At 41.1% G+C, this 20,357-nt stretch overlaps 1 protein-coding gene across 2 annotated transcripts in view; it reads right to left on the reverse strand.

Moving 5' to 3' along the window:
• Nucleotides 1-5,477: 5,477 nt before the first annotated feature.
• Nucleotides 5,478-20,357, reverse strand: part of TJP2 (tight junction protein 2) — a gene marked incomplete at its 5' end in the record, with an annotated part of 62,794 nt that continues 47,914 nt past the window's right edge. For both annotated transcript variants that reach the window (XM_084225890.1, XM_084225891.1), the window contains 18 exons: nucleotides 5,478-6,395; nucleotides 8,036-8,121; nucleotides 8,546-8,887; nucleotides 9,776-9,886; nucleotides 10,231-10,443; nucleotides 10,827-10,927; nucleotides 11,343-11,553; nucleotides 11,978-12,057; nucleotides 12,165-12,260; nucleotides 13,260-13,447; nucleotides 14,888-15,098; nucleotides 15,710-15,818; nucleotides 16,550-16,700; nucleotides 17,868-17,934; nucleotides 18,468-18,607; nucleotides 18,718-18,826; nucleotides 19,837-19,990; nucleotides 20,130-20,233. In XM_084225890.1, coding sequence (XP_084082016.1) covers nucleotides 6,224-6,395; nucleotides 8,036-8,121; nucleotides 8,546-8,887; nucleotides 9,776-9,886; nucleotides 10,231-10,443; nucleotides 10,827-10,927; nucleotides 11,343-11,553; nucleotides 11,978-12,057; nucleotides 12,165-12,260; nucleotides 13,260-13,447; nucleotides 14,888-15,098; nucleotides 15,710-15,818; nucleotides 16,550-16,700; nucleotides 17,868-17,934; nucleotides 18,468-18,607; nucleotides 18,718-18,826; nucleotides 19,837-19,990; nucleotides 20,130-20,233 — 2,645 coding nt within the window. In that variant the 3' untranslated portion in view covers nucleotides 5,478-6,223. The remainder of the gene's footprint in view (nucleotides 6,396-8,035; nucleotides 8,122-8,545; nucleotides 8,888-9,775; nucleotides 9,887-10,230; nucleotides 10,444-10,826; nucleotides 10,928-11,342; nucleotides 11,554-11,977; nucleotides 12,058-12,164; nucleotides 12,261-13,259; nucleotides 13,448-14,887; nucleotides 15,099-15,709; nucleotides 15,819-16,549; nucleotides 16,701-17,867; nucleotides 17,935-18,467; nucleotides 18,608-18,717; nucleotides 18,827-19,836; nucleotides 19,991-20,129; nucleotides 20,234-20,357) is intronic.

The following is a 20,357-nucleotide window of genomic DNA, read 5'->3' on the forward strand; positions in this document are numbered from 1 at the left end:
CTAGACATGAAAAAAGCGTACAGTGCTATGTGCAAGTGTTCCCAGGTGTACTCTGACACAGTTGGGGATCAAATCTTGCCAAGAGGTGTCCCTGCTCTGGGGAGGAGAGAGGATTGAGGCCACTGACTTGTCTGCAAGGCACTCATGTTCTCATCCTCTGCCATGAAGGATTTCAAATACCAGTTTATACATGTGGGAGAAGTGAATGTGAGACTGCAGCCAAATTAGGGTTACTGCCAGCATGAATGTGGAGAGGGCACAGCCAGTTTAGATGTTAATGAAGGGTACAGAGAGAGATTACAGAACCATGGGTCTTGTGCAAGGGTGGAACACAACACAACAGGGACACCTTTTTCCCCTGGCCAAGTGCAGCAGTAAGGGTCAGCTACAATCCTCCTGATGACCTGTCACCCCAGCAGCAAGCCACAGTCCTGCCCACAGTCATTCCTTTGTGACATCTCTCATGGCTCTAGGCCTCCTTCCTACAGTATTTCTGTTCTGTTGTTGCACCCACTGCTATGTGGTTGGCTTCATTCCCAGCCTGCTAGTCACTCCAAGCAGATTGATGATACTGTTTCAGAGCTCCCTTTATGTTCAGCATGTAGGTATTTGGGAGGCTTTGAAAAGTTGCTTAAGCAAACTTGGACTGGATGTACTGCCAGTGTAAGGAAAAATGCATCCCCTATCACCTATGACAACAAAGAGTAACATCAACCAGAGTGGGATGCAAGAAGTGTAACATGACATGAAATGCTTTCACTTACTGGGAATATTTATTACTTTGGAAAATAGAAGTGCATCAGAAAGCAGTATAAAACATGTGTACTTCAGGAAAATTATTTCCTAATGTTACAACAATTTCCATAAATTATACACAAATATTTTTCCAAAACTATAATCTTTATATGGGTTTAATCCTTCTAATGATCTAAACAGATAAACTTCATCATATTTATTATATCTCCCAGACACACAAGTTCTTTTTTCCTCTTGCAAAATAGTTTTGTCCAGGTTTCCTTCTTAGTGAAGATCTGAGGACACCAAACTCAGTGTCACAGAGGAAGAAATGGAAGATGGTCTCTTCCTTATTTCTTAAGAAGATGTGGTAGGTCCAGGTGTTTTATTCTCTTGTCTGTCTTACCATGTTATCTACACTTTCTCACAGAACAGTTACACTTAGTCCACCAGGGGTTGGTTTCTGTTTGGTTTTGTTTGTCTGTGTGTCTACTAACTTTGTCTACTAACTACTTTGTCTACTAACAAGAAATTGTTCCTCCACAGTCAGACAGTTTCTTGATTAATGCACTGAGCAAAGCATAGTGACATTGCATGATTCAGGACACAATCTACTCTAATCATCTACCTTCCCTGCTTCATTCAGGAAGAAACAATTCATTAAAAGTAATGACTGGAAGGAGTAACCGTGATACGAAGCTGCAGTACAGATTGCTGTTTATTTGTCTGCCTGCGGGTGAAGCACAGACCAACCACTCTAAGCTAGAATTAAATGAGGGAAAGGGTTTACAAAACACAGCTGTGTCTCCAAGTAGACCTAACTTTGGAAAGGTTATCTAGTCTTCAATTCACAAAAAAGGTTTGCTCCCAAAAGATCGTCTAGCTATGTATGTATTCATTACAGGAAGACTAAAGCTAAACATATGCACAATTTTGTCTTTCTAACATCTTGAAAGGGCTGTAAATTACTTCTCTAATGAAACTTTATATTATATTTTATAACACAATAGAGAAATTAAATTAATATTTGCTATCCATGGGTTCTTTTATCTCAGGCACCAAGGCAAATGGAAAGTCTAAATTCAACCTGTGTAAAGGATGGCCAATGGAGCATTGAGACAGAACATTCCTACAAAATGGTCATCTTTTGATAAGTTAAAAATACCCTGTGTTGAACCATTTAATCTGTTCTAGATATCAGGTTTTTTCTCCATTCAGAAAACACAAAACACACTGATTTTAAAAACTCCGTGCGTAACAAAGGAGTTGGAGTAGGTTTGGCTTGGCACAAGACAGCATCCTCCCCATCTAGCTTGACCCTGCCCATGTTAAAAGAAAATATTTTTTCCATTAGGCTTTCATACAGCTATGTGTGCCAGTCTTCTCTCTTTGGAGTGGCTTGGGTTGGAAGCCTGAGGGAGCTGGGCGTGTTCATCCTGGAGAAAAGGAGGCTTGGGGGTGACCTTATTGCTTTCTGCACTGCCTGAAAGAAGGGTGCAGCCAGGTGGGGGGTCAGCCTCTTCTAGGGACAGGGCAAGAGGACACAGCCTCAGGTTCAGGTTGGACCTTAGGAAGAATTTCTTCATGGAAAGGGTAGTTAAGCATTGGAATGGACTGCTCAGGCAGGTGGTAAAATCACCATCCCTGGTGGTTTCAAGAGATAACTGGATGGCAACCTTGATGCCATGGTCCAGATGACAAGATGGTGTTGGGTCAAAGGTTGAACTCAATGATCTCAGAGGTTTTTTCCAATGTACCTGATTCTATTTTCCTGTGATCATCTAGTTCCAACCCTCCTTGCGGTGGGCAAGGATACCTTCCACTTGACTAGGTTGCTCAGAGTTCCATCCGGCCTAGCCTTGAACGCTGCTAGGGATGTGCCATCCACAGCTTCTCTGAGCAGCCTGTTCCAGTGCTTCACCATGCTCACAGTAAAGACTTTCTTCCTAGTATCTAATCTAAAATTACACTCCTTCAATCTAAAGCCATTGCCCCTTGTCCTACTGCCTAACACCACATATCCTTGTCAAAAGTCCCTCTCCAGCTTCTCTGTAGACTCCCTTTAGGTATAGGAGAGTGCTGTAATGTCATCTCAAAGTCTTTTCCAGGCTGACCAACCACAGCTGCCTCAGCCTTTCTTCATAGGAGCATTGCTCCATCCCTCTAATCATCTTCATGGCCTCCCCTGGACTCTCTCCATCAGTTCCATGTCCTTCCTGTGCTGTGACCCCAGAGCTGATGCAGCCCTGCAGGTGGGGTCTCAGCAGAGCAGAGCAGAGGGGCAGAATCCCCTCCCTGGCCCTGCTGCCCACCCTGCTCTGGATGCAGCCCAGGACACGTTTGGCTCTCTGGGCTGCAAGCAGACACTGTTACCTCATATTCAAGTTTTCAGCCTCAAGAACTCACAAGTCCTCCTCTGCTGGGATACTCTCAATGAATTCACTTCCTACTCTGTGCTCCATCGGGGATTGCATGTGCAGCACCTTGCACTTGGACTTGTTGAACTACGTGGGGTTCTTGTGGGCCAACTTCTCAGGTTTGTCCAGTTTCCTCTGGATGGCATCCCATCCTTTTGCTTTTGTTCATATGCATCACTCAGTTTCATGTCATCTGCAAACCTGCTGAGCAGCACTCAATCCTCACTAACTATGTCATTTGTAAAGATCCTGTCTTCCAGCTCAGAGGGCCGAGGGCAACTGCTCTTACTGTTCAAAACTGAGGCAAAAAAGGCATTCAGCAGCCCAGCCCAGCCCTTTCATCACTTGTCAGAGTGTTTCCCCATGAATCCAATAAAGTTCTGCCTCTTCATCCTGGTTGAGGTGGATGATCCCGGAGTGGGTGGGGGCCGGGAAGCGGGCGAGGGAGCTGCGACCCCGCCGCACCAGGTCCCGCCTGCCCGTCCCGATGTCGCGCCGCGGGGGCTGCGGCTGGACCCGGGCGGCTCCGGTGGGAGCCCGCAGGTACCGCCAGCGCCTCCCGCCGCCCGCTGCCGGAGCCGGACCGGCATCCCCGCCCCGGGAGCAGCCCCGGGTACCGCAATAACCCGCGGTACGGACCGAACTCGAACGGCTTCTCTTAGGAGAGTGACCCCTCAGCTCTGTTACACCGCATTTAAATAGATGTACGTCATGCGTTCTTTATATCACATATTTATATTATATTGGTATTGTCTTTATCAATGACCTGGAAAGGGATCAAGTGCCCCCTCAGTCAGGAGATTTGGTGTCACCCACCCAGTTTGTGGGTGACACCAAGGTGGGCGTGTGTTGATCTTCTCGAGGGTAGAAAGGCTCAGCAGAGGGCTCGGGACAGGCTGGATCGATGGACCAAGGCCGGTGGTATGAGGTTTAACATGACGAAGGACCTGCCCTTGTGAATGCCCCTCATGTTGGGTCACAACAACCCAACAGCAGTGCCACAGGCTGCGGACAGAGGGGCTGGAAAACTGCCCAGCAGAAAAGGGGGTGCTGGTCAACAGTAGCTGAACGTGAGCCAGCTGTGCCCAGGCAGCCAAAAGGGCCAATGCCATCCTGGCTTGTGCCAGCAATAGTGTGGCCAGCAGGAGCAGGGCAGGGATTGTCCCCCAGTCCTTGGCACTGCTGAGGCCACACCCCGAGTGCTGTGCTCAGTTCTGGGCACGCCACTTCAAATAAACCTTGAGGTGGTGGAGGTCCAGAGAAGGGCAGTGGGGCTGGTGAAGGGTCTGGAGCACAAGTCCTGTGAGAAGCAGCTGGGGGTGTTTAGCCTGGAGACAAGGAGGCTCAGGGGCTCTCTGCAAAGGAGGTTGGTAGTGAGGTGGGGGTCAGTCTCTTCTCCCAGGTAACAAGTGATAGGACAAGAGGAAATGGGCTCAAGTTGCACCAGGGGAGGATTATACTGAGTATTAGGAAAAATCTGTTCATAGAAATAGCTGTCAGGCATTAGAACTGCCCAAGTGAAGTGGCTGAGTCACCACCTTTGTAGGAATTTAAAAGACGAGCAGGTGTGGTACGGACACAGTTCCGTGGTGGATTTGGCACTGTTCAGTTTATGGCTGGACTTGATGATCTTGGAGGTCTTCTCCAACCCAAATTATTCTATCTCCGCAGCACACGTTTCCTCATCCTACTGCTTCAACGAGAAAATTCTACCTTTTCTAAGAGGGTGTTACAGAATCATGGACTTCCAGAGTTGGAAGGGAGCCACAAGCATCAGTGAGTCCAGCTCCTGGACCTGCAAAGGGCCATCCCCAAGAGTCACACCATGTACCTGAGAGTATTGTCCCCTGACAGACTTCCTCTTGAAGTCTGTCAGGCTGGTGCTGTGACCACTGCCCTGGGGAACTGTTCCAGGCAGTGCCGAACCACCCTCCCAGTGAAGAACATTGTCCTAATATACAATATAACGGTTACAGGTTGGAAGGCACTTTATTTTTAGAAGAGCATTAGAAAACAATCTTTCATACTGTATGATCAAAAGAAATTTTTCTTTATGCCACCTTGAAGAATTTTACTGTAAAAGGCTAAAGAACAGAAATGGTGAGGCAAAACTTAATATTCTAGAAATAAGTCCATAGTTTTGCACCAGTTTCAAATCACAGCAGATTTTAAAATGATGTTCAGAAAAGTGTGAAGCACATCAACAGCGATGTTTCCCAGTTACCTGAACAGAAGGAGACCCTGAACTGAAACAGTGTACTCATGGAAGTCAGCAATTCTAGACTAATACTGTTGAAAAGAAAAATGAGATACACAAGATTTATCTTGAATATATACTTTATTATTTGCAGTCTGTGTAAATTTTAATATGTGACTGAATTTTCTACACCATTTTCTCTGTTTAAGCACATCCTGGTCTTTTCCAACCACCCAGTCAATTGCACCTTTAATATGTACAGTCAGTATTTATGAATATTGCATATGCATCTATGAACTTAGAAAAATAACATGCAAGGAAAATTGTTACCATGAAACTGATAAAAAATAAAGATAGGTAAAACAGTCAATCCCCTTTTTAGTGTGTTATGGCTTTGCACCAAGTATCAGATGTCAAAACAAACAGCTTCAGATGCTTCTTGTTAAAGGCACTTACTGTTCTTCAAATACACTGTCACATTTAGTTCTATTGCATTAGAAGTGTATCTCTGGGATCATACTTTTATAACATAGCAGAACAGTCCAAAAAGGCAGCATTAATAAAAAGGAAAAAGGGGGGCTTATATTAAAATATGAAAATGCCAAGAATTAACACAAACTTTAAGGATTTGGTCCTTATAAAACAGGCAACAGCATTCAGGCAATAGTGATTTCTTTTCATAGACACTGACAAAATAATATCCCCAAAAAATGAACTCTTCCAGTTCCAGTGTATAGATATGTCTGAGTTGAGTAGCGTACCCTCTAACACCACCCCCAGTAAAAATACAGCTTTTCAGGACTAATTACTGTTCCACTTTGGCTGCGAAGGAAGAAACCTCAGAAGAGTGTTAGACATGGACATGCTAGCAAGCCTACAATTCTGTGTCTCTGTATCTGGATGGCTGTCCATAATAGCCCTTCTTAGAGTGGTCTGCCAGCTGCCGGCGGTACTCCTCCTCCTCCTCCTCCGCATCGCTGCCGTAGCCGACGCGGTTCTCCAGGTAAGGTCTCACAGGAGCCTTCTGGGGTTCTGGAGGCCTGGAGCTAGCATAGCAGAACATGCAAAAAGAAAGATCATGTCTACTCCCATTGTGAAAAAACAAAAAATTAGTTGTGCTTAATATCTGCTTTATGGCCACATACAGCTTAGAAAGGCAGATGGAACAAATGAAACTGACTATGGTAAACCTATCTGGAGAAGCATCTTATTTCCATCAAGCTGGAGGATGATGCTCAGATTTTATGTACTCAACCTACCTGGAAAAATGCCAAATTTCAAAATTTAAACTGCACCACACAGAGACATGAATAGCTTCAGAGTACTCTATTCCCTGAGCAGAGAGGCTTCCAGCCTTGCTACAACTCCCACTGACATCTCCCTTAATTAGTTTTGCACAGAATTCTTTTCTACGCATCCTTCTTGTTTGGCATCCTCATCTTCTGTCTCGAAGTCCAAAGACTTCTTATGTGACATTTCTTAAATTGGTAGCCTTTTCACTCAAATTGGTAGCCTTTTCAACCACTGCTCTCACTAAGGTACTTAGCTTTAAAAGTGGGCAGAAACAACCCACACATTTGCTTTTTATGCACTATGGTGCTACACATTTGATGCGGCATTAAGCAGACATAGAAAAATAGAATCTGTCAAGGCAGGGTATTTCCTCAGTTTCAAACCCATGATTTTTGCAACCCCTACTCTGGAAAAAAAAGATGGTATTCTCCTGACATCTTTCTCCCAGGGATTAGATACTCCCTTCTAGGCCAATCATTAACACTCCTGTAAAAAGCCAGTAACACCCATTTCTACATGTAAGCAAACACTCTGCAAACATGGTGAAAGACTAATTTTCATTACTTTTATAAAGATTCCAATGCTATATAAAAAGGAATGCTTTTCTGAACCTGCCAAGAAATCCAGAAAATACCAATTTTCCATCTTTGAATTTTAGATTATTTACTATGACATCAAAGCATTTGACTCACTAGGAAAAAAATGTTCCATTTCTATTGGCTATTGCTAAGATGCAAGAAAAAATTAAGAGTCCAGAAGAGCAGAAGACAAAATCCATCATGCAGTGTGTTAGCTCTTGCATAGGTGTCAAGTCCTAGAAACGTGCAGTGCGTAGGGTAAGATAATGCAGTGGTTGATCCATCAAGACCTTACTGAATTTTAATGAAAGACTACTACTTTCATGAGATTTGATGGGTCACCTGTATGAACTTTCATCCTTAGTTTACCTAGCCACACTACATCTCTGTAAAGAAGAAGCATTTAAGCAATTAAGTGTTATTAGAAGAGCAAATATTTGTTAGGATAGACAGTCATCAAGTATCTAGCACAGGTAGAAGGGACATCAGAGGACATGAATGCAGGCCAGCTTCTGTAACACTGACTGGGGCAAAAAGCTGTCTCTGCAAATGTTTCAGTGAAACAATATAGTGTTCCTTCCCAGATGACTCAAATTCTATAAATGAACTAAAAGGAAAAAAAAAATCCTGAAATGAGTTCACAGAAGAGTTCGCTAAAATTCTGCTGCACCATTATGGTAATCTTTGAGGCACCACAACAAAATGATATACCAAGGCAGGATTACTTGCATGAACAAAAACTGGCAAGATCAGTTTTCCTCCTGCCAGCAAAGTCCAGAATCAAGACAGAATATTTGGAACTGGATACACCTTACCTCATTGGCTGGGGCCAGCTTTGTTCTGACTTCTGTGTTTTGACAGGGACAGCATAAATATCTGGATGCTTTTGGGCTATTTCAAGCTTTAAAAGAAAGTAGAAGAAAATAATTGTTCTTTTTTGATCCGATATTTGAATCTAGGATCTAGCAGAACACTGCTACATCTGAAATAATTAAAGCACAAATTGGTAATATCCTACTAATATTCCTACAATTATATAATCTTTTGCTAGAGTACTAATTCAAGGCACACTTGAGAACAATGGATAGCCAAAAGCAACAGGATTACTAGAAGTCAGGTTTTCACAGTTACAACAGGAAACCTTAAAATATGGCCGCTTTTTATATACAAATACACACAGTGAGTGAGAGTATGTCTCTGTGTGTGGGTTCCCAAATTTCTCCCTCCATAAGCAACACAATGCAAAGGGCATGATTTTAGCTTCCAGGACTCTGGCTGTTCTACAGGCTGCAAAGCACAGGAAGGGAAAAGGCATCTCTTCATACCCTGGCATTCTGGGCCTCTTGTAGCTCTTGCATTCTTTGCATCCTCGCCTTGTGATCCATCTCCTCAAATATTTTTACTTTCCTCAGTACTGATTTTGGAGTATTTTCTTGTTCACTTCCTTCCTCTTCCAACTTTGCCTCCTCCTCCTCCTCCTCTGCAGGCAGGACTGCTGGCTGAGAGTTTCTCAGAATGGGACGCCCAAAGGCAGGTTTCACAGAAACAGGTGGTGGTGGTGGTTTAGCTGATACACTTGAAGTCTCACTGCTGACAGCAACATTACTCAGCTTGGAGTCATAGTTCTTGGGGAAGTCATATGGGTCCTCTCTGTTTTGTAACTTTCCCTGAAAGTATAAAACCCACAAAGTTTACATCAGCAACTGTATCATTTTAGTTTCAAAAGAAGGCTTTAAACTGGAAGTAATCACTTTGCCTGAGTATTTGTCAGGGTCAATCTTCATATGATGTAACACTTCAAAGATGTTTGAACTGCTGCAACATTTGGGCATATGCTCAGAGACTACACATCAGCTTATAGAAGACCAGGACATTTAGACTTTAGAGACATTTGTTTGTCCTATTTGTTAAGGGTTACCAGAACTACCTGTGTTAGAGCACAGCACAGAGAAAACTGATGCCCCTAATAATTTTTCACTACTGCTTAATGTGAAGTATCATGACCTAAAATTTAGAAGTGCACAGAACCCTATGTTTTATATTCAGCTTTTGTTTTCACTGCGCATGTCCTCCTCTGCCCTATCTTCATTGTCAAGGCACACTTGGGCTGAATTTTGAATATTTAGAGTATAAGACCTATTTTTTTCCTTCTTGAATCACTCCTGAGCAAACAGTTAACAGAAATTTCTAGTGATGGTCAGGAGGTAGATTCTGCTTTTGTGCTTCACAGTAATAGCCATGAGATATGTTTTTCCTGGTGATTAGCCTACTTTTTATCTTACTGAGCTAAAAAAGTGCCTCTAAGTTTGCTAGTAGATACAAAAAGGAATTTACGTTCTTATTCCATATTGAGATCACATGTATTTGAGAAGAACTGTTTTCCAATAAGTCTTCTTTCTGCTTGATCCTGCAACACTTTCAGTCATTTCTTCTGTCCACACTTAAAATGTTTTCTAGTCTCTGACCATGTCTACTGCTCTTTCCAATCTGTCGCCCTAGAGAGTTCTCCAGAAAGAGGATGTTAGTATTCAGATTTTTTAAGTGTACAAATTTACCTTAGGTGGTTCAGGTTTGAATGCTGGAGGTGGACTTGGCTCTCTAAGGATCTCCCTGCTACCAGCTTTTCTCAACTGAGCCCTTGGTTCTGGAGTAAACTTTTTTAAACTCTATGATAAAGAAAGAGATAAAATCAGTGCACTAGCCAGTAATTCAACCATTTTTCTTCTCTCTCAAGTTTGCAATTTTGGGAACAGAACCAGGAGTCAAAAAATTGCCAGCAATCTGACTACAATCACTGCAAATGTAATAAAAAAGTTCAAGGTCATGAGACATCATCAAGAAATATATAAATTTAGGCAGAAAAGCAGAGCTATTATTATTTTACTCTTCATAGTGTAAAGAAGCAAGGTAAAGCTGCTTTTAAAAAAAAAATCTCTGATTTTTAAGCCATACATGAAGGGTTTTCAGAAAGCCCAAAGTTCAGTCTTTCTGAAAAATCCAATCATCTCACCTCCTCGTGATGCACAGGTTCAGAGGATCGGCTAACAGATGAAATCCTTGGTTCCTCCACAGTCTCATCAAGTTCATTGTCAGTGTATGCACCACCTTCTCCATCCGTGTCCTCCAGGTCACTGATCAGCCGGCTGTCACAGCTCAAATAGTCAGCACCCATGGCAGTAAGGTAAGACATACGATCATCTGCGTCATCTTCCATGCCATCCATCTAGGGGAAAGCCAGAAAGAAGTAAGGAACTAAGATTAAATAAAGTCCAGTTAAGACTCAACATCAGGCCAAACAGCTCAGGCTCAACATCAGTCAGCCCTTAGGAATGACTTCATGGAACTGAAAGAAACTAATGCGGAATCACAATGAAAAGTCCTGTAGAAGTTCATCCCTCATCATCATTCTCTCGTAGCTCAGCACTAGTGATGAAAGCTCCAAAGTGTTACAGATAGGATAATAAATTTTTTTTGTTAAAGACATACATCAACTGACTATTTTCTAGCCTATTGACCACTGGCAAATGAAATTCTGAAGAATTTTTACTGGCAAGAGATACTTTGAAACATGTGTATAGCTTCAGCGAGTATGGACTGGCTCCTTACCTTTCCTTCTGATACCCATACTGCTTCTCCTTGCTGTTGCTGAATTGTATCCTTCAGGCTACCATACCAGCTATCATTGGCTGAATTCAAATTAATGGTTGCTGTAAAAATTGAAGGAAAAGGTGAATATAACATGGTAAATGCAATCCTTTATCCATTCTTTGCTGTTTAACCCTTTTTGGTTTAGGTATGTGAGAATGTTAAACAGCCACTTTATTTAGATCATTTACAAAAGCATGGTATTCTTGCTTTTTTGTTGGTCCATTTCTAAGCTTATTAAATCACTTATCTTTTAATGGCAGTGCACTAGTGCACATTTCTTTTCCATTAGAATTTGGCAGAACAAGGAACTTAGAAAGAAGTCAAGGAAGGCATTAGTCACGACCATACCTTCACACTCCTTTAGTTCCAGCCTGCATGAGTTAATATACAGAGTAATAACTAGATGTCTCAAGACTTACACAGTCCCATACACTCCTCTCTTAGTCAGCAGGTTACACAAACATTCTTCCTTACCTGTAAAGAGGTGGGAGCAAGTTTTCTTCAGTTTGTTTGCTTGCTCATAAAGTTTTCTTGAGCTCTTGTTTGATGTAGGACATAGCCTTTGTCTCATGGTCTTCACACCCTGTTTACTGTCTGGGTTGAAGAAGACCACAATTGGAAACCACTGGGTGTAATTTAGCAGGTCCACTGCTTTAGGAGTGACATCCAACAGAGCATGTTTATCCTGTTAAGAAGAAAGGCCAGTCAATGTGGTGCATGTGGGAACAAGTGGAGGGGACTGGAACATGGGATCCTAAGAACACCAGGATATTTGTACCCAAATAAGAGCACAGCTTGTGGAATGTTTTCCCACAGTAAAGAGCAAGAGGAGCACTGCATGACCATAATGCCTCTGGCAAATTCAGAAAGCATATAGTAAAACAGATTCTCCTCTGTCCATTCTCAAATTTAGAATGGACTTTGAGAAGGAAAATGTAATTTTTAATATCAGGTTCAAAGTTATAAAAATTACTAAAATTGCTGTTGAACAACTTCAAAACAGTTTTATCATTAAGAAATAGATGCAGTGAAAATTTGAGTATTCTGAAAGTTCCAGGAGAAAACAAATCAAGCACCATGCCTTTGCAATTTTCAGAGGAATGGCCTACCTGCTCAATGATTTGCCTCACAGTGTTCAAGCGCACTACCCCAGTTGACTTCTCCGAACCTGCATCTCTGGGCTCTGTCTCTGCCAAGACAACATTTTAGTTTATCTAGAGTGGCCAGGCAGCTGTGATTATTAAGTTATCCAGTCTCTCAGTTAAGGATCAAAAAGACACTAAGAGGACAACTTACTTGCTGTCTGGTACAGGTGAGGCAAATCATTTGACAACTTCTCCATAGCAACATCTGCAATAGGGCCAAATATCACAACAGGTCTCTTAAAACCAGCTGAAAGAAAAAAAATTGGAGAAAAGAGAAATCTGGTAAGACTGGTTTCATATGTAAAAGACAAGATCTTCAGTAACTATGCAAAGTTGAAGTTATTAAAAATATATTTTAAAAAAACTATTTCTCAGAGGTTTGTGCAACAGCATAATAGAGAAAACTACTTTTACCAGCTGAGAAAGAGACTGTTTTCATTAACAGCTTTCTTATTCCTTCTAGCAGAATTTTACTTAGAATGTTTTACATCTGAAAATGTACTGATCTTCATTTATATTTCCGTCCATCAAAACTCCACAAACCTTGACACAATGGGCTTTGTATGAACAAAGACACAAATGATAAACCTACTGCAATGCAGCTTGGAGAAGCAATGTAAAACTATATTACTGCTCATGTCAAAGCAAGTGCAAACACAGTCCTCAAGAGTTAATGGGGGGAATGCCATTACCCCAAGTCTTCATCCTGCCATCTGGGATCTCCTTTAAAATACTCTTTACTAGTTTGTTTTGTTCCAGAATACTGTCACATGCTACTACCCAGAAAACCAGCTTGATGTGCTCACCACTAGTAATATAGCTAGTTTACAGTCATGGAGATAGACCAAATGATCCATGACTATATTTGGACTGTTGAAAATCCTTAAGTTCTATTTGCTCTGAACCTACTGTTGATGTGCTATTTATGAAGACTGAGGTTGATCTCAGGTGTATGGATTGTACTTTCAGAGCTAGCCAAGAAGAATCTGAGGAAACAAGGAAAGTCCTGCTGTTTCATCCCCTTTTCATTTTTAAACCTTCAAACTGGCAGGTATAGTTTGGAGGCAGGAGAGAACAACAGCCATTTAAAAGGGGAAAAAGCTTTCTCATAGACTAATTAGCAGCATCCAGAAATCTCCTTAACATATTAGAAGTTGTTAGAAATCCCTTTCTTAGCTGACCAAATATTTGGATGCTAAAGCAGCCAGTAATAAATGGGCAGCCAGCTCAAAGCAGTCTCACCTACCTTCACGCAACTGAACACGCTCATAAGCTGGGAATTTTGTGCTCACAGATACAATAGCTGTCAGATCTTCACGACTCTTCCTCAGATTCTTCTTTGCTCCAGATCGCTGGCCACGTGTTCTCCAGAAATCTGCCCTATCACTTGAGCCATCCTTTTGTGCATTTTGAACACTGGCCATCTGTTCAGCTCTGACAGAGAAAGCAGGGAGTTCAGAATTAGTCAAGGAGGGCAAGGGTGCTTTCACTGATGAACAATGGATTTTGAACTTGCAGAAAATAATTTGCCAGACAGATAGAAAGGAGTGGAGGTAAAAGCACACAGGTTCAGGTGTGCCTTGGAGCAAACACATTGTAAGAGCAATGCTCCGACCTGCCACAGCTGCAAGCTGCTGGGCAGGAGTGAGCCCTGAGGTCTTAAACTGATCACTTACACGGGTGTAAATAAAAGAATTCAAGTGCAAGGAGGCGGTGAGAGAGGGCAACTCGGAACTGAAGGGCTAAGAAATTACTGCCACTCTTCTCTTCTCCATTAGGCCTCAAAAGTTAAGTCACTAGAGCACAGAAACAAAGGTGGGTTTGGTCAGACCAATTAACAGAGAGGAGAAAATATACCCACCAGGGAACAGACAATGGAGTCACACAAGAAGCATTCTGCAACTCGTGTGCATCATATAATTGTGAGCTTTTTCCTCCATCATAAAATCACAGCCACACTCAAGAACTTAAAAGCTACAGTCTAAAAATTCAGCTACAGTGTGGTTGTGGTTTTAGGGGTTTTTTTGTCTGGTTAGTTTTAACAGTTTTATGCACTGTATACATTTCAACAGTTGTTACTACCTCCCATGAATTTTGATTAGGAAAGCATATTTAAGCAAAAAATATTGCTGTGCTTCATTCAATATTTTACACAAAAATACAGACTACAGCTACAAAAAAACCCCAAAAAACCAAACAAAAACAACCAAACCAAACAAAACAAAATCCCCTGAAATAAACTCTAACTGCCCCCCCCAAAAAACAACAACAACAAAAAAAAAAGCCTGCCTCAGAATAGATACTTAAAACACTGTCCACAAGGATATAGATAAGAAATTTAAGCACTGAATTCTTCTAAAGATTAATCACCAGAGTATTCCTTCACAAAAAGTCACAAGCTTCCTAAGGTGAAGGGTTTTTGTTGGTTTTGGTTTTTCTGTTTCATTGGGGTCTTTTGTTTGTTTTGATTTGATTTGGTGAGGGTGAACATACAAAGAAGAAGGTGGGGGAAAAAAAGCAAAAACCTAACAAAAATAGGGCCCACCACCCATTTTCTGGAAGAGGAACTGAAGCAGCTACTGCTCAAAGCTTGGTGGATTGCTGAGACAGAAGCTCTATGTCTGTGCTCTAAAAAATGACCTGGTATGTAGGTAACACCACCCTCTCTCACTGTCTCCTTGCATAATGCCATGGTTCTAAAAGATGCACTTTTTATAGGCACAATTCCTGTAAAAATGGAGACAAAACAATTCTTTCATTCTTGTAGAAGGGAATAGAAAGGAAGAAAGGTATGACATGGGAAGCAAAAATGACTTGGTGAAGGCAAAAAATCTTACTTCTAACAATGAGTAGAAAGACATGGTGCCACCTTACCTGCTCTTATTTGGAATGAGGCCCTTTTCCAGTTCATTTCCAATTCTCACAGCCAGCCAGTTTCCCAGTTTGCCATCATACAGTGTATCAACTACTCTAAAGATCTCGCCCCTGGTGAATGCTAAGCTCTGTGGTGACTCTTTTTCACACTCAAAGTGACTCCTGATGAAAAATGAATCTCCTCTGCCACAGGCCATGATGTCTCTGTAGACTAAAACAAGACCTTCATTTTAGCTTTTTACACCTGAAAGAAAGATTGAGCTGTGATTCTAGTGAATACAGCTTTGAAATGCTAACATCTGCTCAGAAAGATGAAAAAACTCAGGTCTACATTCCCCTACACACTCTCATCAGGAGTGTTCCATACTTGTATGTGCACAGCCCTTACAGCTCCAGGGCAAAAGGCAGCTATGGTACTACAGTCCTGCAGCAGGCTGTGTCTCCCAAAAAGAAAGCAAGAAGCTTTTCTTGCTCCTTAACTGCTCATGAATAAAATTGTCCATTTCTGCTGACTCCCAAAGCACAGCAGATCTTCTCCCAGCTGCTACAGACAGAAAAACAGAGGAAAAAGCAGTACCTTACCACTTCTCAGGATTAAGAGCTGCTATTTGCTAATAACAAAAGACATGGAGAAGTACTCTGAAAAACACATCACACATGTAGTGCTGTATGTATGGAATACAGCTATCTTGTCAACTAGTGAAAAGGAGATAAACTAAAATGCTATCAAAATAAGCACAAGAGAGATTATTTGTGGTTTCACTGACAAAGCACAGCTTAAAAGATTCACAGATATACACACATTTTTTTCAAAGCACCTACCTTCATATTTGCTTTGAGCCAAAATTGTCACAGTTTCACCTTTGGGAATTTCTAAGAGATACAAAACAGCTTCTTCCCGAACAATGCCTCTGAAGTCTTGAGTGTTTACCTACACAACAACAACAACAAAAAAAAACCCAACTGATAAATCAACAATAAAAGGAATAACCACAGATTTTTCTTTCATCTGAAAAATCTTAATATTCTCTTCCCTTATTATTTTTACATATATCTATATATCTATATCTATCTATCTATCTATTAGTAAATTATTGTCTCTTGTTAATATTTCATTCCAGCCATGAACAGTAATCTCCCTGAAATAAAACATTCTGGTTGTACACTGCTAGATTGTTTCTTCAACTTTTAACAGCCTCTAGAAGGGGCAAGAGAAAAGAGGTAGAGGGAAAATTACATTAACCTTCCATGTGAGTTTTCAGAAAAAAAGCAGAATGAAGTGATTAAGCGGCACAGATGATATAAATCAGAAACCTGAAAAATAAATCACCATAACCCAATAAACTGGAGAAAGATGAAAGAAGAATTTTTGGCCCCAATTTTTCCCCCTCCAAGACCGGAAAAAAACATTGTACAAAAAATTTATTGCGCCGTCTTGCAGCATTTTTCTTGATTAATAGTTCCACAAAATTATAAACAAACTAAAGCTTGGTATACAATGCTCTTTCAACAACTCATTTCTGTAAGATCCCTCCACCACATATACACCCTTGTAAAGCAATCATTTGATTCCTAAGATCATAATTTCTTCCATATTTCCAGTAAGAAGAGCAAATGAGAGTATATAGAAGTTATTTGCATTTCAGGGGCACATACTCGTACCTTAAGAATCTGATCTCCTTCCTGCAGTCCCTCCTCATCAGCTGAGGTACCTTCTTGAATTCCAGCAATAAATATCCCTACATCATTTCCACCAGCCAGTCGTAGACCCACGCTGTCCCCCTTCTTGAATCTCACCATTTTTGTATTAGGACTACAGATTTACAAAGAAAAAAGGGAAGTAAGGGCAGATATTATAGCAAGTACCAATTTTAGGATGCCAAAAGAAAAAAATTACAACCCTCAACTATATAATATTAATAATATTCCTATCTCCTTTCTTTCACTATATAGGCTATATTTACAGAGGTAACCCTTCAGTGAAGGCAGGAAGCAGAGAATTTGCATTCTTCAGAATGGAAAAAGAACCAGGAATAGTGACTAAGTGGCTATTCACAGACCTGCTGAGCAGGGAAACAGGTCCCTGTTTCTGAAACCCCAAAGTAGCTCCCCACCTACTGCATCCTCTGTCATATGAACACCTGTGGTTTTTGTGAAAGCAGACTGAGTTATGAGCAATCATACTCACTGTTTTTTCCTTCTATAATCTAAAGAACTGTCAAATGAACTAAACGGATACCTATTTTCTCTACTGTGTAACATGTTTGTTAGACTTTTTCAAATTTTCTTGCAATGAGAAAATTTTCAAGTACAATCTACTGATATGTTAACAATCAGTCCCCTCACATTGCAGTGGGAGAGACTACAGGACTAGGCTCAGCTTTTTTGCTGTCAGAAAAGCTGCATGACTGAGTGACCTTCCAACTCAGAGGACACTACTTATCTGTCAGCCATTCTCAGTAATACCCTAAGCCTGTATTATAAATTCCCCTTCACCAAAATAATCACTTGATTAATTTGCACATCTATGACAACATATGCAGGATCCAGCCGAGAAAGGGTTTCATTTAAAACAATACACCAAGCTACAGAACATTTTCAAAACTTAAGACTTCTCCTTACAATTCCAACACTCCTATTCCTTCAATTTTTGTATTTGGAAACTCTCAAAAGAAAACATAATAAACATAACAATAATATTATATTATTAATAAAAATAAAATAAAACAAAACTCTTACATATGTTCCCATGCAAGCCCCGAAATACACGGTGTCCTATACCTTCCAGGGAGATATTTCTAAAACTAAGATGATCTCAAATATCATCAGTTAGAAGCCATGTCACCTATTCTTGGCATTAAGCTATAAAGGGAGTATCACTCCAAGTGGGAGAAAGAACACAAAGCCGTGCAGCCAAGAATCACGCACGGGTCATTGGAAGAACACAGAATGCGAGAGAACTCAGCAAGTACCACCTTACCCATATATTGCTTCATCTTCTGGGCTGGGTTTAAGAATTGTTCGTGTAACTGCTTTTGGTTGAGGCACTAAATGTAAAAACACCAAAAAAAACCAAAAAAAAAACCAAAAGAAGTTACTCAGATATTGAAAAAGCTGTAAATGGCAGGAATTTTTAGCTATCAGACAGCAATCAAACCCTCCATGCCAAAGACTAATACAGGTTTAAAAATCAAGCATGTCTGACTAAAATTCATTCATTTGTATTTTTTTTTTCATTCTTGAAAAAGAAAATAAAAGTTCAAGGAAGGGATACACAACTCTTTAAAGCAAGCTAGATCAGACTTCATTTGTCTGCTTAGGGCAACAGCCTAACAGCAGATGTTTTAAGAGAGTATTTGCTTTTTTCAGACAGTAGGTCTAATAAGCAACTGCCATTAAAAAATATCAGTTGTTTCTTCCCTGTACCACAAAGCAAAGTGGTGCAGGGAAGAAACTGCTTCTTCTGTGTGTCAGGGTGGGGCTGACACGAAGAGCACACCAGCTTTGTCAACATGGTTGAGGGAATGGACATTCTGTGGCCAGGGGAAAAAAAAAGCACCCAAAACCTTCAGGCTCTGACCTGCTGGGTCATCTTGGTACTTGAGTTCTTTGTTTGAGTCTACAGCCGTAAGAGCAGGAGCAGCAATGTCACCAGTTGATTTGAATGGAGTAGGCATTGCTCCCATTCTGGACATCCTACTGGAGGGATCCTCTTTTGCACTAAAAGGAAGAAATAGGAAAAAACGTGTCATGAAATCTGATAAGAATGCATATATTTAAATAAATTCTTCGATAAGCATGAGAAAAATAAACTAGAGAACATTTCTTACTTTGGTTTCTCTTTCAGTTTTTCATTGGATGAATGCGAATCTAGATCAGAATGATGTGATCTGTCATCTTGAGGGGAGAATGATCTGTTTGACTCTATTTCAGAAATATCTGTAAAGATATGCAATGCAAATGAAGACATGCAGGGTTTGCTTAAGTTATCTGCTCACCTGATCAGCATGCATATTTACGAAGTTTTCAGATACAGGAGATGCTGAACATTTCAGCCCACTCTCATCTCAAGTTGGATTTGACAAAGATTCAAAAAGTGCCTTTTAGTGTTTCCACCCCTGCACCCTCCCAAAATATTGCAGGAAAGTTTCACAAAACTTCTAACAAACACAGCCACATCAACAACCACTTTGAGCATACCACACATGCATTAGCTAGGGCTAGCAAGCTTTGATTTGAGGTGTGATGGAGGTTTCCAAACCGAAGACCACCTTTGCATCAACAGTCCCCCCATCATTGCCCTTTGGCAGCAAAGGAAACAAGAGTGTTCCTCGGATCTCAGCTGCACCTCAGACTTCAGAGTAAAACCTACGGGAAGTTCCACTCCATATGCTGAAAAGCAAGTATCTTGTTCCACATAATAAAACATCCTGCTCTCCCAAACATTCTGAGCTCTTCCCAAAGCAAGATCAGGCTGAGAGAAACAGCTCACATAGAATTATGTTATATGTTACATAGAACAGGTGCTGGGAATAGAAATCAGTTATCCAGGCTCACCTAATTCCTCTTGTCCTGACATTTCTTCCCCCCATTTGAAAGCTGCCATGAGTGTTAATGTCCTCAGAAGGAGAGACCAGTCCAAAGCACTTGTTTTAAAAATTTTTATCAATGCACCTGATTTGCTAGCTCCAAGAAGTAAGACTGATTTTGCCAGACCAACATTGGTCCTTCTATCTCTGCCCCCTCCTAAAATGTAACTATATGGTTACTACAAAATTATTTTTGCTTAAAGGAAGGGCACTTGTTGCTTAACTGAGCATTACTTAGGTTTGCTTGCCTTTCATTGTTTTTCTTAAAGAACCTAATACCACTCTACCACAGCAAAATGATATAAGCTCCATTTTGTCCTAGCAGAGAGCCCAGAACTTTGGATCCACATTAAACCTCACCATCCATTTCTGAGTCACTGTCGTTCAACGAAGGAATGTTGAGCAGCGTCTGCTTGCGGTCCCTGAGAACAACCAGCTGGAGCTTCCCACGTGACTTCTCAATCAATTTTCGGGCATCAGCTAAAGACATGTTCTCTGTCACTGTACCATTGATCTGGACACAAAAGAATAATAACAAACAAGTCCACATTGTGCTCAAGTTTAATAGTGAACTTGACTACAACATGACTTAGTTCAGAATAACCACTATAACCAGCACCTGCCAAACTGGTAGCAGCAAGACCAGAACAGACCTTGAGAATGATATCTCCTTCATGAAGGTTGCCATCTTTGGTTGCTAGGCCAGTACGGGTCATTTCTTTTATGAAGATCTGACTTCCAAGACGGAGCCCATACTCTGGAACCAAGAAGATAATCCACTGCAGCTTAAAAGATGAGCAATGATGCATTGTTTTAAAAACTACACAGTGTTCGTGCTTCAAACACCATTATACCACGAGAGGGAAAAAAAATGAAAAAAA

The sequence above is a fragment of the Fringilla coelebs genome, assembly GCF_963513975.1.
Source record: "Fringilla coelebs genome assembly, chromosome: Z".
NCBI lineage: Eukaryota > Metazoa > Chordata > Aves > Passeriformes > Fringillidae > Fringilla > Fringilla coelebs.